The sequence below is a fragment of the Molossus molossus genome, unplaced genomic scaffold (genome assembly GCF_014108415.1).
Source record: "Molossus molossus isolate mMolMol1 unplaced genomic scaffold, mMolMol1.p scaffold_m16_p_8, whole genome shotgun sequence".
Lineage (NCBI taxonomy): Eukaryota > Metazoa > Chordata > Mammalia > Chiroptera > Molossidae > Molossus > Molossus molossus.
In genome coordinates this window covers 76,298,587-76,324,299 of record NW_023425402.1, presented here as the reverse complement: position 1 = coordinate 76,324,299, position 25,713 = coordinate 76,298,587, and the positions used below count along the sequence as shown (strand labels likewise).

At 35.7% G+C, this 25,713-nt stretch overlaps 1 protein-coding gene across 12 annotated transcripts in view; it reads left to right on the top strand.

Moving 5' to 3' along the window:
* The window catches only part of TBC1D32 (TBC1 domain family member 32), a 191,225-nt gene that overhangs the window by 41,932 nt on the left and 123,580 nt on the right, over positions 1–25,713 (top strand). For all 12 annotated transcript variants that reach the window (XM_036248320.1, XM_036248330.1, XM_036248322.1 and 9 more), the window contains 5 exons: positions 425–484; positions 10,570–10,660; positions 13,882–14,022; positions 16,952–17,044; positions 18,959–19,101. In XM_036248320.1, the coding sequence (XP_036104213.1) occupies positions 425–484; positions 10,570–10,660; positions 13,882–14,022; positions 16,952–17,044; positions 18,959–19,101 (528 nt within the window). The remainder of the gene's footprint in view (positions 1–424; positions 485–10,569; positions 10,661–13,881; positions 14,023–16,951; positions 17,045–18,958; positions 19,102–25,713) is intronic.

Sequence of the window (25,713 nt, the reverse complement as noted above, 5' to 3'; positions counted from 1 at the left end):
ACATTGTCAACTTTGTGCAGATGTAGATAGTACAGTGTCCTCTACAGTGTGAAGGTTGTGATTTTTACCCCCATACCTAATTTTATATCTTTGCTTTAGACTCTGTCATACACCGGTAGTCAGATTTGGTTTTTGGTGGTGGCTTTAAAATAGCTTAATATGGAGAGTGGTTACAGTTGAGGGACTGAGTGTTTTTCTACTGGTCTGTCAGTAAATCTACAGTTTTTGATATAATTTGGATTCTTGTGATTGCTATGCTCATAATCTGTTACACATAGAAGAACCTGTTTGGCACTGAGTACAATAATTTAAAACTAAGTTAGTATATAATTTATGATATTATTGGAAATTATAGAAAAAAAACAGATTTTGAATGGTATAGCTCGAATATTAAATACCATTTTTGTTTTACTCTTAATTTTAGCATGGATACTATAGCAGAACCGTCGTACTAAGACTTCTTGAAAAGAAATATAAATCTCTGGTATGTCTATATTTCTGTTCTTATTTTGAGACATAATATCACAAAGAGATAATGATGTAGAAATTGGAATGTGGGAAGTTGAGTGATAATATTGGATAATGAAGGAGTCCCCCTTTTCTGTGATTTTAAAACAATTATTCTGTGAAACATAAAAGGATAAAAGTAGAGACTTAAAATACAGTCAAGATGCCTAGCTGGTGTGGCTTGGTGGTTGATTCCCAGTCAGGGCACATGCCCAGGTTGTGGGCCTGATGCCCAGGTTGTGGGCCTGATCCCCAGGGAGGGGCATGCAGGAGGTGGCCAATCGATGTTCTCTCTCATTGATGTTTCTATCTCTCTCTTCCTCTCACTTCCTCTCTTTCTAAAATCAATAAAGAAAAAAAATTTAAAAGAATATATTCAAGATAACAATTATGAAATACATACCTGCATAGTAATTTGATTGCTAACAAGCTAGTTTGAGATATAAACCATTTTTAAGTACTATTATGTAATTTAATTTATATCAGGTATTTGTAAGGCAGTGAGTTCTATAAAATATACACTTGCTTGTGGCTAAAAGTGGAATGAAAAACTCAGAATGATGCATGCTTTTGCATTTGTAAATGTTGATTAAAGTTACACCAAATAGAAACTGATACTGTAAAGTATATTAGCAAAATTTTTTACATTTATTGCTATTTAGTAAAACAATATGTAAGGGCAGTGAAAGAAATTAAAAAGAAATCAGCAATTCAAATAATTGTGACAAACATGAAAACTGTGAAATTTATTAAAATATTTAACAGATTATGCTAATGTGACTTTGAGATGATATATATGGTTTGCATAGTTAGAATCTTGAGTTTAGAAGTCAGGTGAAGGGAAAGATTCATAGAATTGTGAATTTTTTGGTGAATGTAGTAGAGCATAAAATGAAAGAAAGAGAACAGTAATTGTTTTGTGTTTGAGACAAAAGAATTGAGCTTCAGAAATGAGAAGAGGGATATTGAATAAAATAAATGGAATTTATTTGTGGAGGTAATAGGTGCTTCAGAATCTTTAGACAAACTGAATTGAAATAAAGGATTTCTACACCTCATTTCTCTCCAATTCCCATTTTAAGTGAAAATTTGTTGTTGCCATATGATCATAGACTGATCTTGTTAGAATAGAAAAAGGAGAGAAAACAAAGAATGGAATGGTTATTTTCCCCTATGGTTTGGCATACAAATAACTCACGGTTGCTATCACAGAGGCCATGATGGAAGTATTTCAAATATATATATTTTTTGGTATGTGCCCCTAGCGGGAACTGAACCCGCAACTCTCCATTCCATAGGCCGATGCTCCAACTACTGAGCCAGACCGGCCAGGGCATCAAATATGTTTTTTATAGATCAACTTTTTAAATCTGTTTGTTGCTGAAAAGGTTAATTATGCCATCACCAATTTTTAGCCTGAAAATAGTTACTTTATTTATAAGCAACTTGTCAAATAAAGTAAGTATTTGGTCAAATATTTTATTTCTTACCAACTTGGTCAAATATTTTATTTCATGTACATAATGGGTCAAACTTGCATGAGATTTCAACTTAAACCCAATTTCTCTTAAAAAGCTTTCCTAAATTTATAAAATTATCAAAAGATTTTTGTGTGTGTACGTGTGTGTGTGTGTGTGTGTGTGTGTGTGTATTTTAAAAAGAACTTGGCACAACTTTGGTAAAGAAACATTGGGAAAAATGGATGCAAGACCTATTTGTTCCCATTTGCTTTTCAGATTGATCAGATTTTGTATCTAAAGTGGAAACTTTGGACCACTCCATGGATTTGTCTTTTGTTCTATGAGACTCTCTCATAAGGAGTTTAGTCATAGCATGGTAACCTGAGACAGCATTTCTTTTAGCTTCTCTTCGGTGCTGTCCAATAACATTTTCTGCAATAATGGAATGTCTGCCTCATGTAATAGGGGAGCTACTAGTTATATGTATCTCTGAAACCTTGAAATGTGATTAGGGAAACTGAGAAACTGAGTTTTTAATTAATTTCAATTTATAACTAATATCTGGCTTGTGGCTACTCTGTACGTTTCTATTTGTTACAGTTATGACATTAATGACATTTCCAGTAGGTAGCATTAGGCAAAAAATAATTTATGTGTATGTGCTGTCATTTTTAAAAGAGATATCTGAGGGAATTGAGAGCTTTATTTCCATAGTATTGCAAAGTCATGGACTAGCTGAAAAGCATTTTGGCTATTAGTATAAATATTCAATCTTTTGTTTTGATCACTTGAATCTTTGCCTACCTATCCTTAAGGAAATAACTTCTGAAATGGCTTTGTTTAGTGCATTTCATATATAAATTGCCTTCTCAAAGACATTTTTAATAACTATTAATAGCTAGGTTATTTAAATTTTCTGTTTTTTCCAATTATGGGTTTTTCCTAACATAGTAAATTTTTAACACCCCCCCTTCTCATCTTGGTATATATTGATAGTGTAGGAGAATAAGTATCAAATCAGATCCTGTATTTTATAGCAAAATTTCTATCTATCTTCCTGAGGTTTAGGAAAATCATTCTTTATACCTTCAACTGGACTCTTTGAACTAGTTTTAAATCTACCATCTCTAGATCTGCTTTCTGCTCCTGTAATTTAAAGGGGATATTATATGTTTTGATTGTTTCTCTACTGAGATGGTACCTTTTCCTGTGATTGTTACCTTTTCTCAAATAAAATGTGGCACATTTAAGAAGTGAGGGGAAGGAGTAGTAGGAACAGAAGTGTGTAAGTGGGTTGTAAAGGCCGAGTGGGGTAGAGATGGGTGTGAGGAGATGGGTTTCTGAAGATTTGAATGAAATGAACTAAAGATTCTCTGAGAGAGATTATTTTAGAGATAGTGTTTTGAGTTCTTAGTTAAAGAAACTGACTATTTTTTGCTCTTTTGTCTCCTTATTCTTTAGAGCTTCTCTTAAGCATATTTATTTTTCCATAGTGGCAATTTTTATTCTAAGTCATTTTTTTTTTGTTTTTACTTTTTACCAAGGTATGAGTAAGAAGTAGGATTGCAGGAGTAAGTTTATTTAGAAAGAGGGAGTTCTATCAGGAGGCGGTAGCAGCTTTGATTTAGAGAAATTCAAGACACACATGAAACAGATCATTACATTTTGAGCAATAGTGTATATGCTTATAAATGTTGTCTCAGGTCCTGACTAAGCAGAAGCTAGGAAGGGGCTATATGATCATTGACATGACAATCTTTGACTCCCCTCTTTTATGAGTTGATAAGCCAGGGAGTGTCCTCATCACAATTTTGTAGGAGTCCAAGGCACTTTGACCAGTTGCCTTTGCGTGATAATTTTGCTGTTAGCTGGCTTGCATTGATTGATTGGACTGGACTATGCCTCCATCTGTTCCCTGTGTGATACTCCCTATAGGAGACTTAGCAGGAAAAACCAGAATAAAACAGGAGTTAAGACTGTACAAGAAGCAAAGCAAAACAAGCGAAGAATAAACAGGTTAATAGCCCAAATTTTTACCCAGTGGTGCCTCTCCAAAACAAAAGGCTACTTTGTACAAATTTCATTACAAATCTTAGGATAACAAATTTTGCAATGAAAGCTCAATGAAGCAAGTTGGAGCTCAGGTTATTGTTGACACAGACTCATATGGTGGCAGATCTCAAAGACTGTCAGAGTTCGGGGGTTAAGGGGGCCCAATGAACAACTCTTCTTTGTCTGAGGGTCCCACTGAATGCTGTCAAGTCAGAGTCTAAAAGGTAATCTTAATGAAAGTTCCAGGATTAAAATCATTGTTTAATATCTGAAACAGTACATAATGCTAAATTTATTGCTTAGGAGGCAAAGCAGATTTTTGGGGGAAAAGCTTGGAACTCAGGGAGTAATGGTTTTCAGAGGGGAGAATGAGTTCAGCCAATTGTAGAAGAGTGGCAACTCAGGTGCGATTGTTGCTGACTGGCTATTACAAATATGTTTTCTGGAGTGTGTTTGAAGCAAAGGGCTAACACCAATTGCTTAGCTTTCAGAAGTATGTTCATTGAGATCTTTTGACATATATTGATTTACGAAATTATTATTTTTTAAATTTATTTTTGTTACAGATGTTTCTCCTTTTTTTCCTCACTGACACCCTCCTTCTCATCCCCCCCACCCCGTCCCCAGCTTTGTTGTCCATGTCCATTGGTTATGTGTACATGCATATAAGTTCTGTGGTTTATCTCCCCCACCCCCCCCTCTTCTGAGGGTTGTCAGTCTGTATCCTACTTCCAGGTCTCTGGGTCTACCCTGTTCCTCAGACTGTTATATTCATTATATTCCACAAATAAGTGAGATCATGTGATATTTGTCTTTCTCTGCTTGACTTGTATCACTTAGGATAATACTCTCCAGGTCCGTCCATGTCATCTCAAAGAATAAGAGGTCTTTCTTTCATGCAACTTCATAGTACTCCATTGTGTATATGTACCACTGCTTTTTTATCCATTTGTCTACTGATGGACACTTGGGCTGTTTCCAGATCTTAGCTATTGTAAATAGTGCTGCTATGAACATGGGGGTACATATATTCTTTCTGATTGGTGTTTCAGGCTTCTTAGGGTATATTCCTAGAAGTGGGATCACTGGGTCAAATGGCAATTCAATTTTTAATTTTTTGAGGTAACACCATAGTGTTTTCCATAGTGGCTGCACCAGTCTTCATTCCCACCCTTCATTCCCAGCAGTGTACTAGAGTCTCCTTTTCTCCACACCCTCACAACACTTGTTGTTTCATGATTTGTTGATGGCGGCCATTCTGAAAGGTGTGAGGTGATACCTCATTGTGAAGTAATCTGGGCCTGGGTTTTTGTTTGCTGGGAGAGTCTTGATTAAATCTTCAATTTCCTTAATTGTTACTGGTCTGTTCAAGTTTTCTATCTCTTCCCCGTCCAGTTTTGGGAGACTATGTGTTTCTAGAAATTTGTCCATTTCACATAGATTGTCGAATTTGTTGCCATATAATTGTTCATAGCATTTGTTAACGATCCTTTATATGTCTGTGGTGTCAGTTGTTATGTCTTCTCTTCCATGGGTTCTCTGTCTTTGTTTCTTGGTGAGTCTAGCTAAGGGTCCATCAATCTTGTTTATCTTTTCGAAAAACCAGCTCTTTGTTTCATTGATTCTTTGAATTGCTTTTTTTGGTCTCTATGTCCTTTATTTCTGCTCTGATCTTTACTAGTTCCTTCCTTTTACTTGCTCTGGGTTTTTCTTTTTTGTTTGCTTTTTAGTTCTTTAAGTTGTGAGGTTAGATAGTCTATTAGAAATTTTTCTTGTTTCTTGAGTTAGACCTTGTAGTGGTATGAACTTCTCTCTCAGAACTGCTTTCGCTGTGTCCCATAGATTTTGTGTTGTTGTATGTTCATTTTCATTGGTTTCCAGGAAGTTTTAAATTTCTTCCTTGATCTCCTCGGTAACTCATTCATTGTTTAATAACATGCTATTTAGCTTCCGTGTGTTCAAATGTCTTTGCATGTTGTTGCAGTTGATTTGTAGTTTCATGCCATTGTGATCTGAGAAGACGCTTGATATGATTTCAGTCTTCATGAACTTGTAGAGATTTAGTTTGTATCCTAACGTGTGGTCTTTCTTTGAGAATGTCCCGTGTGCACTTGAGAAGAATGTGAATTCTGTAGTTTTGGGGTGTAATTCTCTGTAGATATCTATTAAATCAATTTGGTCTAGTGCTTCATTTAGATTCTCTGTTTCCTTGTTAATTTTTTGTCTAGAAGAACTATCTAGTGATGTCATCGGGGTGTTGAAATTCCCCTGCTATGAATGTATTGCTGTCGATTTCTTCTTTGAAGTCCTCCAGAAGATTTTAAATATATTTTGGTGCTCCTATATTGGGTGCATATATGTTTATCAAGGTTATATATTCCTGTTGGATAGATCCTTTCAATATTATGTAGTGGCCTTCTTTGTTTCTAGTTATGGCCTTCATTTTGAAATCTGTTTTATCAGATATGAGTATTGCTACCCCAGCTTTTTTTTTCCTTTTCTTTTGCTTGGAAGATTTTTTTTCCATCCCTTCACTTTCAACCTATGTGAGTCTTTTGTTGTGAGGTGGGTCTCTTGCAAACAACATATATATGAGTCATGCTTTCTTATCCAATCAGCTACTCTGTGTCTTTTTGTGGAAGCATTCAGTTTATTTACATTTAAGGTGAGTATTGCTATATACTTATTTATTGCCATTTTTGTTTAGTGTGGGTATATTTTTCTCCTATTTCTTCTACTAATTACAACAGTTCTTTTAACATTTTTTGCAGTGCTGGTTTGGTGCTAATGTATTCCCTTAGCCTTTTTCTTTTTCTTTTCTTTTTTTCTTCTGGGAAGCTCTTTATTTGACCTTCTATTTTGAATGATAGCCTTGACGGATAGAGCAATCTTTGATTCAGATCCTTGTTTTTCATGACCTTGATTACTTCATGCCATTCCCTTCCGGCCTGTAGTGTTTCTGTTGAGAAGTCAGCTGAGAGCCTTATGTGGTTTCCTTTGTAGGTAACCTGTTCTTACTGCTTACTGCCTTTAGGATTCTTTCTTTGTCTTTAATTTTTGACATTTGAATTACTATGTGTCTTGGTGTGGGCTTGTTTTGGGTCTTCTTACTTGGGGCTCTCTGTGCTTCTTGAACTTGAATCCCTTCTTCCTTCACCAAATTAGGGAAGTTTTCTGTCACTATTTCTTCAAATATATTTTCTAACCCTTGCTCATTTTCTTCTTCTTTAGGGACTCCTATGATGTGAATATTATTACGTTTCCAGTTGTCCCACAGTTGTCTTAGCTGTCTTCTTGCTTTTTAATTGATTTTCCTTTTGGTTTGCTGATTGGTTGATTTTTTCTACTCTGTCTTCTAATTCACTGATCTGCTGGTCCTCAGCTTCCTCTAGTCTGCTGTTTAGTCCTTCCAATGAGTTCTTTATTTTTGCCGTGTCATTCTTCATTTCTTCTTGGTGTTTTTTCATTTCCAATTGGTTGATTTTCAATGTTTCTATGTCTTTACTCATGATGTTGATGTTCTTTCCCATGCTATTGAGCTTCCTCAAGATTACGGCTCTGAATTCTACCTCTGATAACTTGCTTAACTGCATTTCATTTATCTTATCTTGTTCTTTCATTTTGGATTTGTTTCTTTGTTTCACCATTTTGGCTATCTCAGTAGGTTTTGGAGCCTGCCAAATTTTCCCTGTGGGAGTTGGTGTTCTGCTGTTTATGGCTCCCTCTACTGGGTTTGGATGAGCGTGGGAGGACCCATGTTAAACACCACTGACAAGTCTTACTTTCCTGGGTAGAGTTGCAAGCCCAGGAGTGGTTCAGTTATCCTCTGACTTTTTGCCTGGAGGCTATTAGTCTCAGTCACTTGAAGAGCCTTGGGTTCTCAGTTGAATGAACAACTCCCTCAGGTGTTCCACATAAGAGGATTTCCTGAGGGTACAGTAGATCCTGATTGTTAAGGGGCCTCAATTTGCATTTCAATGGCCCACTTGGGTGGGGTTGAATCTCTGAGAGAAGGGCCACCGCTTCTCCCCAGAGCCCTGGGAAGGAGTAAGATGGCCACCGTCCTGTGTGGCCACAACTCAGCAAAAGCTCTGAGCGCCCTCCAAATCCCGAGTGTCCCCACACAGTTCCAGTCCTGTCCGCCCTCCCTCATCTGGAGCCCAAGGTGAGTGGCTGTGGCTATTTTATTGCCCTGTCTGGGCCCTCTGCGCTGTGGAGCGGGCTTTCGATTTTAACCCTGAGGGCGCTGCTCACAGCTAAGACTGCTGCTGTCCATGGGCTCCCAGCCCCCATCTCGCGCCTCCATAGTTTTACCAGGATCAATTCAGTGTCTCTGGTCATATGGTTTTCACAAGCTACTTTTCTGTTGCTTTTTCCCAATGATTTGTCTTTATTTTAGTTGTAATTCCAGTTTGGTCCTGGGAGATGGTCTTTGTAGCTTCCATTCACTCTGCCGCTATTTTGGACTCTGATTTACTAAATTTTAAACTTCTGCTGGATACCTGTTACCATGATTATATCGGTTTGTATTGATTTATTAAGTAAATTAATATCATCTATAATACAAGTTACACTTTTCTGAGGTTCGTGGGGCATTTTTTATTCTTTAAAAATATATTTTTTTCTTTATTGATTTTACAGAGAGAGGAAGGGAGAGGTAGAGAGAAAGAGAAAAACATTGATGAGAGAGAATGATTGGTTGCCCCCTGCATGCCACCCACTGGGGATTTGGCCCATAACCTGGGCATGTGCCCTGACCGGGAATTGAACTGGCAACCTCTTGGTACATAGGTTGACGCTCAACCACTGAACCATACCAGCCGGGCGCAATTTTTAATCTTACTGAATAGGTGTTATACTGGAAAAGCAAGAGTGTTGCTTTAGATAATGTTAGGAAAATATTTCAGGGCAATGTAATGGCATGTTTAAAAGCTTAGGTATTGAAAAACACATGGTATATATGGAAACCGAATACACTTTATGTGACTGGACATGGATTGCTAAGACACTTGTTTATTGGTATTAGGGAAATTTCTTGAAAATCAGTTCTCTGAAAGCTAATATTGAGAAGGTTTTTGAACATTTTTGAATGCTTTAAATTGGGTATGTGTCAACTGATTTCAGTTTGTTTCACTCATGCATAGGGCAGGGTATAATTCCATAGAAATGGAAAAGACATTTTTAAAGGAAATATCCAGCCCCTTCTTTTTTGCAAATGATAGTGTTGAATTTGCTGTAAATGTCAAGTTAGGGTGTGTTTCAGATCTAATTGGTGTTTGCTGATTGGTGAAATTTTTTAATGAATTTGCTTTTGACGAGTTAGTTATTTGACTGGTTGAATGTTGAATTGGATTTTGGTGACTGCTTTTTACACAGGTAGATGTATATCTATGTGCATGTGTGTGTGGTTAGAGCAAGGGGGTATCTAGAGGGTAAGAGGTATAAGACTGTCAGATTGTAAAGAGTTTTTGTGTAATGTCAAATTTAGGAGATTGGCATTTATTCTGGAGTTATGGTGAGCCACTGATAGGTTTTCAGGTACTGAAATAACATCATATTAAGGCTTTGGATCATTTGGAAAATGGGTTTAAGGTGCTAGGTGTAGATAGTGGAGAAGTGTTGAAGCAAGAAATTAAAAAGAGTCTTCTCAGTAATCCAAGCAAAAAAAGATAGAAACATGAATTAGGGCTCTTGAGAGAGTGAATTTGGGTAAACGGATGGACTCAGGAATACCATAATTAGAATGTAGGATTTAGAGAACTTGGCTTTTTGAAGGGGGGGGGGGGGGTGAGTGAAGAATTGAGAGATTAACATCATTCATTGAGATAAGTAACAAAGTAGGAGAAAAATAGGAGAGTTGGGAAAGGTAATGACTTTAGATTTGGTATATTTGGTCATACTTAATTTGAAATTCAGATGTTTAGGAGGCAATTTTATATTATTGAGCTGAATTTCTAAAGTTTGAGGGGGAGTGGGGGCCCATAACCATCCTCAGATTTTCTGGGAGGACTCAGTATATAGTCATAATCCCAACTGCTATGATTTATAATAGAAAAATGATACAAACCAAAATTGGCATAGGGAAAAGGCCATTTGGTGAAGTCTAGAGGATTCCAAGCATAAGCTTCTGTGTCTGTTCCTAATATCAAATTATGACAGCTCATATGAAATGTTGTCTACCAAAGAAACTCATTAAAAACTCTGCCCAGTTTTTTTTAAAATCAGGGCTTGGGCCTGGCCTGAGTGGCTCAGTGGATTGAGCATTGTCCCATAGACTGAGAGGTCCCGGTTCGATTCCCAGTCAGGGCACATGCCCAGGTTGGGGGCTCGATCCCCAGTAGGGGGCGTGCAGGAGGCAGCCAATAAATGTTTCTCTCTCACATTGATGTTTCTCGTCCCCTTTCTCTCTTTCTAAAAAAAATCAATAAAAACATATAAAAAGTAAAATAAAATAAAAGTAGGGGTTGGTTACATAGGCACCCTCTGCCTAGCACATACCAGGACTTGTAGGCTGCAACTTTCTATAATTAATAAGTTATTATTTTATTAGATAACTACCGCAGTTCAGCAGTGCGTTCAGTACTTTGAGTTATGTGAGACCATGCAAGCTGATGAGATTGTGAGACATTCAAAGGATTGTGGTAAGTGTAGTTTTCTCTGTTATAGACTTTAAAAAATGGTACAGTTTGTTAATATAAACAGCTTAGTAGTAACTCTTTTTAAAAATAGCTGTTGGTAGCTAATGTAAAATATTTTCACAAATTTAAAATACATACCATAATGATGGCTTTTTATAACCTATCTACATTTGAAATTATTATATCATCATAGTGTTTCTTACCAAAGGCATTTCTTCAGTTCATACTAGAGTGTATGCCCTAGTCTATTATACTGCAATAATATGCTGCTCATTTTCCCCTCTAGTCTTTAAGTCATTTAATTGTTACTTATGCATTTTAGTAGGAGGAAAATTTCTATAAAATATTGTTTTGTTATTGGACAACCAACCCCCCCGTGAGTCTTCTCTGATTATCCTCAGTCTGAGCAAAAATAGCCTACATGTTTTATAATCTTGCTCTAACTTCTATCTAAATCTTATCTCTAATTATTGATTAAAATAAATCTTTTACAGTCACATTCTTCTGCATACCAATGCCTGTATACCTCTATTATTCTGACCCCTATTGCCCCACCCATATTCCTTACACTAATATATATCTTACTTATTGTGAAAGACTAAACTTTTATTTTAAAATTTTCACAAAAGATCATCTGCCGGCTCTGGATTTTTATTGCTCTTTTTCTTACATCACACAACCTGTCGTATGAATTAGGCATTTTTCATTCTGTTATTTTATTTTATCACTTCTCTAAGTAAACAGTAAGGTCTCTGAGAATGTGAAGATACCTTATTATTATTTTTTATCCCTGGGTAAGTGCTTTATTTAACTCAAGCAAGAAAAATGCCTAAACACCAATAATTGATGGGCTTCTAAAGCAAATGTTTCATAGTGGAGGAGAAAATGCTGAAGCCAGAATTTATTCTTCAAGAGGAAGAAAAAGAGAAAAGAGAAAAGGGTAGATAAATTTATGTAAACATTTCATTTATAAGTTTATAGATTTTTCTAATTTCCTGATATTAAAATGTTTTTATCTCGCCTTTTTTTCCCCTTCCTACTACTCCACCAGTCCTTAATGACTTTTCTTCCTTTTCTTCTCAGGGTGCTTCACTGCATTCTTCTGCCATTTGTTTCAGAATTTTTGCTCTTTATTTTCTTTCAGAGTTTCCTGCTTCTGGTTTTTCAACTTTAGATTAGTATCATCTTCTGCCTTCTCTGGTCCTTAGAAAATTGAGCAGAGAGCATTTATGATGTAAATAATAGTGCACATATATTTTTTTAACCTCCGCTGCACTCTTTACATTGCTTTGGGGTCCTCCTTGGTGTTCTTTCTTCAGTGTTTCATAATAGCTACTCCAAGCCTTCGCTGGTCTCATCAAGCCTCCTGCCTTGCCTCTGCCCACTTTATCTCAAGACACCACCTTGCATCCTACTTCACCAGGAAAAATGGAACTTTCTAGATAGAATTCCTCAAGTATCCTTCTTCTACATGTACAGATTGATCTCTGTCTGTTCTTAATTCTGTTCCTGTTTGGTGTTCATTGCTTTTGTTTTAAAACTAGAACATTATTTTCCTTGTCACTGTGACTTCCTTTCTGTTGGTATCTTCCCCTGCATCCTGTAAACCTTCTTGTGTCTTTCATATAAAAAACTGAGCAAGTTCACACGTACCTTACCTCTGCTTCTCTTCAGAGAAAACTCTTCTAAGTATTCTTTATGTACCCAGGCCCCATTTCTTTACCTCTTATTCACCAGATATTTCTTATTCTCATTTCAGCTACAGAAACGAGGCTTCTATTTCTGTTGCTCCATGACCTACCCATTATCAACTTTCCCTCTTTCTTATCCTCATTTTACAGCATTTGCCTCTGTCAGCCCTTTTCCTCCTCTTCCTGGTACCATTCTTTCTTGGATTTCCTCATTCTTATCCAGCAAGTTCTTAGTCACTTGAGAGGTGCTTCTTTTTCTTGTTTGTACTCCCAGAAGTTTTGCCCTTTGTTCTTTTCTCACTTTAGTTTGCCTGTTCTCTCTTGGGAGAGCCATTCGTTCTCATGGTTGCAAATATTCTATGTTTGTATGTATATTGTGACTCTGAAATATGTAAGTCTGCACTCTTTTTCTGAATTCTAGACCCACATACTTATATCCTACTTTGCATAACTCTGTGGGTGCTCCGCAGGCATTTCAGTATTAATATATTAAGGACTGAAGTCACTTTTTTCTCTTTTTAGATCTTTTTTCTTTAGAATTACTTAAATAGAAGACAGATTCACTATGTACACAGATATTTGAGTTAGGAACTTGAGAGTTTTCTTATTCTTTCACAGTTCACATTCGATCCCCTCTAAAGCATATGGATTTTATTTTCTTAAACATTTATTTTTATCTGCCTGCTCTTCTCCATTCTTTTTGCTGATGCTTTTTTTTGATGAGTCTTATTTCAGGCCTTGATCTTCTTCCATTTACCTTTTATGCTACCATTAGTCAGTTCTCACATGTATCTTTGATCTGTTACTTTTCTGCTTAAAACCCTTTAACATTGTCCCAATTGCCTCTATTATAAGGCGCGTGTTGCTTCTGTGCTGTGCCTTGATACCCGCTAGCCTCTTGTCTCTGCCATTTGTCCTCCTTATTCTCTGGCTATACCAGACTGTTTGCTGTACTCTGAATTGGAAGCCAAGTTTCATGCTTCTTACTGGTTTTTGACACCAGAAAATAGTTCAAGATCTTGTATAAAACAGGTACTCCGTAGATCTTGAATTTATGGGTGAATGAGTGACCAAATGATAAATATATTAAAAGGTTTCTATATTTAGAGATTCTAATTTCATTTGCTAACATGGTTATAAATGTGATCTTTTGTAGAATTAACTTTTAATTGGTAGAATTAAACACTAACCAATGTTTTCTCATGGTTTCCTCCCTCCTTTAACTTACTCCTGAAGTGTTTCTTGATGACAGGTGATAACTCTGACAATCTTAGAGTGTATATATATTTTAGAATGAACACTGTATGCATATTACACTTTTCTCAGTTTGTTAAATTTTATATGAATGCTTTTCTCCAGAGAGTTAGGTGTCAAGGATCTTAGGAAACAGTAAGGAAAATAATCTTTAAAAATTTACATCAAGTATCTACGTTATAGACTGGAAGCTTTCTGATGTTTAGAAGGAAATGATGACAGGTATTATAAAACAGAATGGCATTTAAGATAAATGTACTTGTTTGCTTCTCTCTTAAGGGAACAGAAAGAAAACTTTCTACTACTCAGGGCAAGAATTACAATATATTTATTTTATCCACTCACTGTGCCTTTTGGGAAGAATATTGATCTATACACAAGGCAGAAAGCTATTTCCTGTAAAGCTGAAGAATAGAAAAGGTATGTACAATGAGGATAAATGAGTATGTCCAGATATGGTAAGGTGTATGTGCTATGGATTATTAGAACCCGCAGATTTTGCATGGTCTGTTCTATGGCACTTAGCAACACGCCTTTAAGTTTGATAGTTTGTATACCTGTAAGTGTTACATTTTTGTTCTTTTTCAGTATGAGCTTTTTCCTTCATGTGTAGTTTTCCTCCTATTTATCCAGTCTTTCGTGTTTACCTTATTTCTCCCTGCCTTTCAAAATCCTAGACATCCTGAGCGCATTATACAGATTTGGATTTGGAACTAGTAGACATCGTTTAAGTTCTGGTTCCCAAAAACTGGCCATGATTTTTGGGCTAATCACTTAATAGTTTCATGTTCTTTATCTGTAAAAATGGAATAATGATATCAGTGGTGGTGGGCTCACAGAATTTTTGTGATCACATATGCGAGGTTTGAGAATACTGTTTTATAAGCTTCAAAGCCCTGTGCCATTTGATAATTTTCTGTTACTGTTTTTTTTTTTTTTTTTGCATTTCTACTCTGGCCTTTATTAGTATTCATTTAATTTAATGATTATCACTAAATCAAGTCTGTAGAGGGGAGGGTGGTGAAGTGTTCCACGCAGTGAATATTCTCAGTATCCACTGTTTCCGCCTCCCCAGCGCCTCGATTCTCTCCTGCCTCTTTTCTAGTTCTTTGCATGGAACGCCTTTCCTGCTTGCAAACTCCAGACCCGGTTCCCGTGTCACCTTCTCTGGGCAACTTTTCTGATCTAGTCACACTCAGATGATGAATCGTTCCCTCTTTTTTGCCTTTACTATTCTTTTTTTTTTTTTTTAATTTATTTTTTTAATTTAATTTTTGTTACAGATGTTTCTCCTTTTTTACCCCATTGACACCCTCCTCCCCATCCCCCCGCCCCGTCCCCGGCTTTGTTGTCCATGTCCACTGGTTATGCATACATTCATATAAGTTTTGTGGTTTTTCTGTTATTGTTAACCTAAGTTCCATTTGTAAAGTTTTTCCCATCAAATTTCAGCACATGCTATTAGTTTTCTTCTTTACCTCCCTTAAAACTTTAAGTCTATACTAGAAATACAGCATAAAAATCAGAAAACATTTTTCTGTAATGTGCCAGATAGTAAATATTTTGGGTTTTGGGAGTCACATACTGTCTCTGTTGCATATTCTTTGTGTGTATGTGTGTCTTTGTACATACAGACTCATGCATGCAAACAAGAGTTACCATAGCAGGCCCAAGACTGTTATCCTTAGAAAGACGTCTTGCAAGGTTGGACCTTGGCTTGCAACTGGGAACTTGGATATCTCACTATTCTCAGAACTGGTACACTGTCTATGTACACAATGTGGTTTATGCTGAATATCTGCCTTTCTTCTGGGAGTCTGGAGTCCTGGTGTGTGCTAGGCAGAGGGTGCTTATTGTGATTAACTCCCAATAAAAATCTTGGGCACTGAGTCTCTAATGACAACAGTGTCCCTGGTAGACAACATTTTATGTGTGTTGTCACAACTCATTGCTGGAAGAGTTGAGTGTATTCAGTGGACTTTCCTGGGAGAGGACCATTGGACCCTTGCACCTGGTTGCTCCAGAGTTCTTACGTGCGTTTTCCCTCTTGATTTTGCTCTGTATCCTTTTGTTGTAAACCTCACAGCTGGGATTACAACTATATTTTAAATCCTGTGAGTCCTCCTAGTAAATTATTTAATCTGGACATGATTTTTGGGACATCTGACACATTTTACATTCTTTTAAAAATTAAAAACTTTTAGCTTGTGAGACTTACAAAATTTGACCATAGTTGCTGTAGTTTGCCAATCCTTTTGGAGTATCTACATTTTGAACAATTTTATTTTGGGACTGTTTCCTTGTTGTTTTACTTAACCAAACCTTTGTTATGATAACTGCGAGTTCGTTGATAAGATAAACTGTTTTATATACTTCTCTTGTATTTTCCATGGTAGTATACTTCTAAGCATAATGGGCACTCAGCAGAGAATTAACTTTCAAGAGAAGAGCTGCCATTTCATAGGATATTGTTAAACTTTACAAAAATAGAAAGAGTAATATATACTTGTGATGTTAATTGCAGGTATTTATCTGAAGTTTATGTCTATCATCTGTTATTTATTTAGCACTTTTATTGACTTTTAACATCTACATTTGGCCTATCAGATATCAAAGGTCATCTCTAAACTCAGTTTTAAGAAATGTATTCCACTGTGTTAGCACAGGTCAGTGTTTACGTTTAGGTTTCACATGTGCTTTCACTAGAATCTTTCTAGGCGAAGACTCTGTAGCAGAGGTTGGTAAACTGCAGCCACTGGGCCAGATCTGGTACTCCGTTTTTTATGGCTTGTGAGCTAAGAATGGTTTTTATATTCTTAAATTATTGCAAAAAAGTAAATGAAGATTATTTTGTGACATTAAAAATGTGTAAATACCAAATTTGGTATACATGAAGTTTTATTGGAAAAAAAACACAATTGTTTATTGTCAGTGGCTAATTTAATGCTACAACATCAGCATATTTATGACAGATACTGTTTGGCCACAAAATCTAAACTAGTTACTATCTGGTTCAGAAAATGTTTAGGGACCTCAATTGAATAAAATAAAAACAGTCCTGATCAGATTCATAGATCTTTTATGGAAGGTTTATATTAACTGATTGGTCCAACATAAATAGCAAAACTTCCCTGTCACAAAAACAACTACTGCATTACTTGCCACCTTTTAATTTATTATGTCTAATTTGTTCTTCTGGAGTCTTCTCTCTTGATTCCAGCTCCCTTCTCCCTGATTATACCGCAGTCTCTGTGAAAACTTAGAATAGGAGGATGGAAGCTCAGTTAAATTTTTTTAAGTTGTAAGTCTATGTTAGAAAATAATTTTGTTTTTCTCTTTCTTTCTGAAGATTCAGTATCCCTTACAGATCTTCTGGTTCTGTTTACCCAACTTATCTATTACTCACCAAGTTGTTCAAAGATGACGTCAGCTGCACACTTAGGTAATTGTGCTTCTATTTTAAATAAAAAACATCTAAAATATTTAAATATTCTGTTGTCTAGATGTTTTGAGTGACTGACCAAATTAAGTTGAGTGGTTTCATAAGATGCAGTATTATTCATAATAAATTGCATTGGTCCTGGAAGTAAAACATGGAATTTAAATTTGTTCAGTGATGTTTAAGATGTTTCTAATCTACTGCCTTTTTATTTCAAATCAATTTTGCTGGGAATTTTAATCTTACTGTTTATTAAGATCAAGATATTCTTAAGAAATGCTATTAAGGGAAGCTTGATTGATAGGTGCTGATGTATTTTTTTCTTGATATTTTCTATCCTTTGTATTTTCTTGGATGTTTTGATCACCTTGCTTATTTCAGCTCACTCAAAACTTCATGATCTTCTCTTCCTACTAAAGAATAAGCCCCCCCCCCGAGCTTCCCCAAACCTTCATCTTTTTAAATAAAATGCATGTTAGTGTTTAATATTTAAAAGATGTGTTAAATATTAACATTTAAAATATAACATATAATTTTTCCTTTGAATATCAATGAAGGTTTTCAAAGTGACCCACTTTATCTGAACACCCTTATAATCTATAGGCTTATAGTGCCCTAAACCTGGAAGTTACTCTAGAAATGCTGGCACCCATTCTGAGAGGAACTCAAGTGAATAATAGAAAAAATGGTTTGAGACATGTAGTGCTATAATGATACATCTATTAATTAGTAGATTATATGTATGTAGTTATAGCAGTTTATTCGTCCTAATACTGGCTCTTAGACGTCTTTCTGCCTTTATAGCATTTGCATCTATAAGGTAGTAGGTCAGGTTCCCCTGCTTTATGCTCCTATAACATACTGTGCTTCCTTTATGATAAAATTTTTCTTCTTTGATATAGTTGTTAATGTCGTGGTTTACCATCTACTCGACTGTTTTTTGTCTTATTTATCTGTCTACAGTGTTTATTTAGCACAGTGTCTAGCATATAGAAGACAATTAAAAGTAGTAGATAATTGGATGGATGAATGAATAGCAATATGCTTATCAATAATATCTCTCATTATAAACAGGGTTTTTCATTTGGAGATGGTTGAAAAAACTATTTAACTTTCTTTTTGTTAAGTATTGACTTGAAGTCTTAGTGTGTTCATGGAATATTGAATATTACAACATAAATTTAGAACATTGGTGTTATTTTAATATTGTATTTTTCTGAAACAACTCTACACTGCTAACTTTTGGTTCCTTAGTTTCTTCATGTAAAACACAATTTTCTTAGTATGTTAGGTAAAGTAATATGAAAATACATTAACTTATGAAACTAAAAATATCACATTTATATTAATGACCATTTGTCATGTTATATTTATGTGTACAGTATTTTAAAAGAAATTTTATAAAATGCTCATTCATTTCACTGGTTTTATGATATCACAAGAAGTATACTAGTCTACAAGAAAATTTCTTCCCTCCTGGCCATTATTTTCTCTTAATTACTAATTTTTTACTAGGATCAACACCTGAATACATTTAATATCATATATAGTAATAAAAGAGAAAGTAAGTGTTTGCCAGGAGGAGAAAAGCTCTAAATTTTCTTCTAATCCCATCCTCACTATCAAGCAATGATTTAATGTCAGATGGTCAATGATCTTATATTGTCTTTTGGCATTAATATTTGTCATTTATTCACTTTTTATTAACTTGAAAATATAGTAAACTAGTTGGTATCTCCTTAAGTTTTAGGGTATGATTTGGTAATACATCATCCTTTGGGCATTGAGTTGTGTGATTTTTAAATTATTTAACGTTGATATGGAACTTTTTTGGAATAAAATAGCTAATTCATAACTAAAAAATATATTAAGTACCGAATGTCTAAGTTTAATTTAAAAATATTTCTTGCATTACAGAGAATTACTCCCCTGCTAGTATGGTGACTGAAGTTCTACAGATACTCTGTGATCAAAAAGAATGTGCAATTGAATGCTTATGTAATAACACTGTGGTTGAGTCACTTCTGCAGCCTATTCGTAGTTTAATGAAAGGAGCTAAGGTTAGTTTATTTACTAAAGAGAAAACGTCTCTTAATTGGGTATTAGTGAATATTCAATGGAACTTTATTTCTAAATTTGATATATTAAAATATTATTTTATTACACTATTTTTCATATATGAATGTCTTTTATACCAACATAGATTTTTATTTATTTATTTTTGTTACAGATGTTTCTTTTTTTTCGTCCATGGACATCTTCCTCCAATTCCCGCCCCCATCCCCCAGCATTGTTGTCTATGTCCATTGGTTATGCTTACGTGCATAAGTTCTTTGGTTTATCTCTTCTCTTCCCCCCAGTCCCCTGCCTCTGAGGTTTGTCAGTCTGAACCCTACTTCTATGTCTCTGAGTCTGTTTTGTTCATCAGTTTATTTTGTTCATTATATTCCACAAATAAGTGAGATTATGTGATACTTGTCTTTTCTTTGACTGGCTTATTTCGCTTAGCATAATACACTACAGGTCCCCCATGTCATCTCAAAGGATAAGAGGTCTTTCTTTCTTACAGCTGCCGAGTGTTCCATTGTGTATATGTACCACAGCTTTTTTATCCACTCATCTATTGATGGACTCTAGGGCTGTTTCCAGATCTTAGCAATTGTAAATAGTGCTGCTATGAACATAGGGGTGCATATATTCTTTCTGATTGGCCAACATAGATTTTTATTTATTGTTAATTTATAATTTATGCAGTCAGTTGATTTATTAGTTATGACAATATGAGAGAAAAATACATATAACATCTTAAAATTTTTTTTCTATTTAGGCTTAGATCTGCTCATTGTAAGGATTAAGAGAAGTTATTCTCTTAGGAAGCTTATTTGTGTTGCAAATCTAATACCTCTTGTGAATATTTTGTTATTTGTTTTAGTGGCAATTTTATAGTCTGTAAATGTGATTGTTTTTCTGAAGAGCCAGCTCTGTTTTATATGAAAAAGAACTAGTATTACTTGAGGGAAAAAGCTTATAAACATCCTGGTTTGGAACATTTGTATGTCTGTCTACAGTTTGTACAGTATGTTTTCTCACATTACATAATTTAATCCTCACAATTGAGGCTCAAAGAAGTGACTTGTTAAAATTCAGATATTTAAGCCTTGGCTGGTTTGGCTCAGTGGTTAAGAGCAGCAGCCCACAAAACAAGGAATCGCAGGTTCAATTCTAGTCAAGGACACGTACCTTGGTTGCGGTTCGTCCCTGGCCCTGGTTGGGGTTGTGCAGGAGGCGGCCAGTCAGTTTGTCTCTCTCATATCGATATCTGTCTCTCTCCCCCCTGTCATGCTCTATCTGAAGGTAAATGGAAAAATATCCCCAGGTGAGGATTAAAAAAAAAAGTCAAATATTTAACAGGTGGCAGAATTGGTACCACTGCTAGTACTGTTGTCTGTAATATAGCCTTCCACTTCTGTGATTTAAGCTTCTGGGGAATGACTTAAAGCTTATCAATAAGCTAAAAGTTTTTCCCTTCCATGTCTGTGTTATGTACTGTTTTTATTGGTTTCATCCTCCTACACTGACCCCTCAATGGACTGGGCAACCACTCACCCATCAATGTATTCATTATTCATTGCTCATTCAGAAAACATAAAGCATTTATGTGAATGTGGTACAAAGTATGAAATCCTGGGAAATTAGGAGGACATAATAGTAAATGATTTTGGTGATCTTACAGTCAACCTTGAGAAAACAAAATAAATAGAGAAACAAATAGAATACCTAATACAGCTTAATTTAATATAATGCCATAATATAATAGTGTTGTGAAATATAAACTATATACCAGAGCTGAGATATGTGTTCTTTTTTATTTGTAAATATATTGATTTATTGTTTTACTAATAACATATTTTTATTTATTTATGAATTTGTTTTTGTTACAGATGTTTCTCATTTTTCCCCCGTTGACACCCTCCTCCCCTCCCCCTCCATCCCATCCTGAGCTTTGTTGTCTATGTTCATTGGTCATGCATACATGCATGTAAGTTCTGTGGTTTATCTCTTCCCCCATAAACCCCCCTTCCTCTGAGGCATGTCAGTCTGTACCCCACCTCTATGTCTCAGGGTTAATTTTGTTCAGCAGTTTGTTTACTTCATTATATTCCACAAAAAGTGAGATCATGTGATACTTGTCTTTTTCTGCTTGGCTTGTTTCACTTAGCATAATACTCTCCAGGTCCTTCCATGCCACGTCAAAGGATAAGAGATCTTTCTTTCTTACAGCTGCATAGTATTCCATTGTGTACATGTACCACAACATTTTAATCCACTCATCTACTGATGGACACTTGGGTTGTTTCCAGATCTTAGCTATTATAAATAGTGCTGCTATGAACATAGGGGTACATATATTCTTTCTGATTGGTGTTTCAGGTTTCTTTCTTCTTTTTTTTTTTTGTGGTACATGGCCCTAATGGGAACTGAACCCAGGACTCTGGTCTGCAGGCCGACGCTCAACCACTGAGCCAAACTGGCCAGTGTGGTGTTTCAGGTTTCTTAGGGTATATTCCTAGAAGTGGGATCACTGGGTTAAATGGAAGTTCAATTTTTAACTTTTTGAGGTAACACCATAGTGTTTTCCACAGTGGCTGCACCAGTCTGCATTCCCACCAGCAGTGTACTAGAGTCCCCTTTTCTCCACACCCTCACCAACACTTGTTGTTTGATGATTTGTTGATGGCGGCCATTCTGACAGGCGTGAGGTGATACCTCATAGTTGTTTTAATTTGCATCTCTCTGATGATTGGTAATTTTGAGCATTTTTTCATATGTCTCTTGGCCGTTTGTGTGTCCTTTTTGGAGAGGTGTGTAGGTCCTCTGCCCATTTTTTAATTGGGTTCTTTGTCTTCATTTTGTTGAGTTGTATGAGCACTCTATATATTTTGGAAATTACCCCTTATCTGATGCATCATTGGCGATTATGGTCTCCCATATAGTGGGATCCCTTTTCGTTTTGACGGTTGTGTCTTTTGCTGTGCAGAAGCTTTTTAGTTTGATGTAGTCTCATGTGTTCATTTTTTCCTTTGTTTCTGTTGCCTTAGGAGTATCAGTGAAAATTCTTCTGCATATGATGTCTGAGATTTTGTTGCCTACATTTTTTTCTAGAATTTTTATGGATTCACGAGTTACATTTAAGTCTTTTATCCATTTTGAGTTTATTCTCATGTATGGTGTAAGTGGGTGTTCTAGCTTCATTTTTTTGCAAGTAGTTGTCCAATTTTCCCAACACCATTTATTGAAGAGACTGTCTTGACTCCACTGTATGCTCTTGCCACCTTTGTCAAATATTAATTGAGCATATTGTCTTGGGTCAATTTCTGGGTTCTCTATTCTGTTCCATTGATCTATTGTTCTTGTGCCAGTACCAGGCTGTTTTGATTACAGTGGCTATGTAGTATAACCTGAAATCTACTAATGTGATCCTTCCTACTTTGTTCTTCTTTTTCAAGATTGCTATGGCTATTCGGGGTCTTTTTTAGTTCCATATAAACTTTGGAGTGTTTGTTCTAGTTCTGTGAAGTATGTCATTGGTATTTTGATGGGAATTGCATTGAATCTATAGATTGCTCTGGGTAATATGGACATTTTAATAATGTTAATTTTTCCAATCCATGAACAAGGTATATGCTTCAACTTTTTTTATATTTTCCTCTATTTCTTTTATTAATGACCTTTATTTTCTGTGAAGAAGTTTTTTACTTCTTTGGTTAAGTTTATTCCTAGGTATCTTAATTTTTTTTTGCCAAATTCATTTATTAAGTCTAGTAGATTTTTGAGGAGTCTTTAGGGTTTTCTATGTACAATATTATGTCATCTTCAAATAATGACAGTTTCACTTCTTCCTTTCCAATTTGGGCCCCCTTTATTTTTTCTTCATGTCTAATTGCTGTGGCTAAGACTTTAAGTACTATGTTAAATACAAGTGGTGAAAGTGGGCATCCCTGTCTTGTTCTCATTCTTAAGGGGAATGCTTTTAGTTTTCACCCATTGAATATGATGGCTGTAGGTTTTTCATATATGGCCTTTATTATGTTGAAATATGATCCCTCTATTCTCACATTGCTGAGCATTTTTATAAAAAATGGGTGCTGGATTCTGTCGAATGCTTTTTCAGCATCTATTAATATGATCATATGGTTTTTATTTTTTATTTTGTTTACGTGGTGTATCACATTTATTGATTTGTGAATATTATACCATCCTTGCATGCCTGGGATGAAACCCAGTTGGTCATGATAAATACTTTTTTTGATGTATTACTGGATCTGATTTGCTAATATATTGTTAAGGATTTTGGCATCTGTGTTCATCAGGGATATTGGCCTGTAGTTTTCCTTCTTTGTAGTGTCTTTATATGGTTTTGGAATTGGGATTATGTTGGCCTCATAAAATGAGTTTGGAAGTATTCTGTCTTCTTGGATTTTTTGAAATAGTTTGAGGAGAATGGGTGTTAGATCTTCTTTGAATGTTCGATAAAACTCCCCCATGAAGCCATCTGGGCCTGGGCTTTTGTTTGCTGAGAGTTTCTTGATTACATCTTCAGTTTTCTTTGTTGTTATTGGTCTGTCCAAGTTTTCTGTCTCTTCCTGGTTCAGTTTTGGGAGGCTGTGTGTTCTAGAAATTTGTCCATTTCTCCTAGATTGTCCTATTTTTTGGCATATAATTGTTCAGAGTATGTTTCAATGATCCTTTGTATTTTTGTGGTGTCAGTTGTTACTTCTTCTCTTTTGTTTCTGATTTTATTTAATTTCTCTCTTTTTGTTTCTTGGTGAGTCTGGCTAAAGGTCCATCAATCTTGTATATCTTGTCAAAGAACCAGCTTTTTGTTTCATTGATCTTTTGAATTGTTTTTTTTTTTAGTCTCTATGTCGTTTATTTCTGCTCTGACCTTTACTGTTTCCTTCCTCCTACTAGCTCTGGGTTTTTCTTTTTGTTAACTTTCTAGTTCTTTAAGTTGTATGGTTAGAAAGTTAATTAGGAATTTTTCTTGTTTCTTGAGGAAGGCCTGTAGTGCTATGAACTTCCCTCTCAGGACTGCTTTTGCTGTGTCCCATAGATTTTGTGTTGTTGTGTGTTCATTTTCATTGGTTTCCAGGAAGTTTTTAATTTCTTTCTTGATTTCATTAGTAACCCATTCATTGTTTAATAACATGCTATTTAGCCTCCAAGTGTTTGGATGTTTTTGTGTGTATTTATTGTTATTTATTTCTAGTTTCATGCCACTGTGATCTGAGAAGATGCTTGATATGATTTCAATTTTCTTGAATTTGTAGAGACTTTCTATGTGTCTGTCTTTGAGAATGACCCATGTACATTTGAGAAGAATGTATATTCTGCAGCTTTGGGGTGAAATGTTCTGTAAATATCAATGAAGTCCAATTGACGTAGTTTGTCTTGTAAGGACTCTATGTCCTTATTAATTTTTTGTCTAGAAGATCTATCCAGTGGTGTCAGTGGCATGTTAAAGTCACCCACTATGATCGTGTTGCTATTGATCTCTCCCTTGAAGTCCTCCAGAAGTTTTTAAATATATTTTGGTGCTTTCATATTTGGTGCATATATGTTTAACAGGGTTATACCCTCTTGTTGGATTGCTCCTTTTAATATTATGTAGTGACCTCATCTGTCTCTTATTATGGCCTTTGTTTTGAGGTCTATCTTGTCAGATATGAGTATTGCTATACCAGCTTTTTTTTCATTTCCATTTGCTTGGAAAATTTTTTTTCATCCCTTCACTTTCATCTTGTGTGAGTCTTTTGTTGTGAGGTGGGTCTCTTGTAGACAGCATATATATGGGTAGTGTTTTCTTATCCAATCAGCTACCCTATGTCTTTTGTTTGGAGCATTTAAGCCATTTACATTTAAGGTAATTATTGATAGATAGTTATTAATTGTCATTTTAATTTTGTGCCTGTGTTTCCCCCCTTCTCTTCCCCCTCTCTCTTTCTTTTGTTTTATCTTCTTACAATAGTCCCTTCAGCATTTCTTGCAGTGCTGGTTTGGTGGTGGTAAATTTTTTTAGTTTTTTTTTTTTTTAATCCGTGGAGCTCTTTATTTCTCCTTCAATTTTGAATGATAGCCTTGCTGGATAGAGTAGTGTTGGATTCAGACCCTTGCCTTGTATTACTTTGTATACTTCATGCCATTCCCTTCTGTCCTACATCGTTTCTATTAAGAAATCAGCTGGAAGTCTAATGGGAGCTCCCTTGTTGATAACTTCCTGTCTCACTCTCGCTTTCTTTAAGATTCTTTCTTTGTCTTTAATGTTTGCTATTTTTGTGTGTGTGTGTGTGTGGTGTAACCCTAGCAGGAACCAAACCTGGGACTCTCTGGTCTGCAGGCCGATGCTCAACCGCTGAGCCAAACTGGCCAGGGCTGTTTGCCATTTTTATTATGATGTGTCTAGCTGTGGGTCTTCTGGGGTTCATCTTGCTTGGGACTCACTGTGTTTCCTGGACTATGTGACTTTTTCCTTCACCAGTTTAGGGAAGTTTTCTGTCATTATTTCTTCAAACAGGTTCTCTATTCCTTTCTCTGAATCTTCTCCTTCCGGTATCCCTATAATGCGAATGTTGTTATGTTTTGTATTGTCCCACAGCTTCCTTAAACTTTCC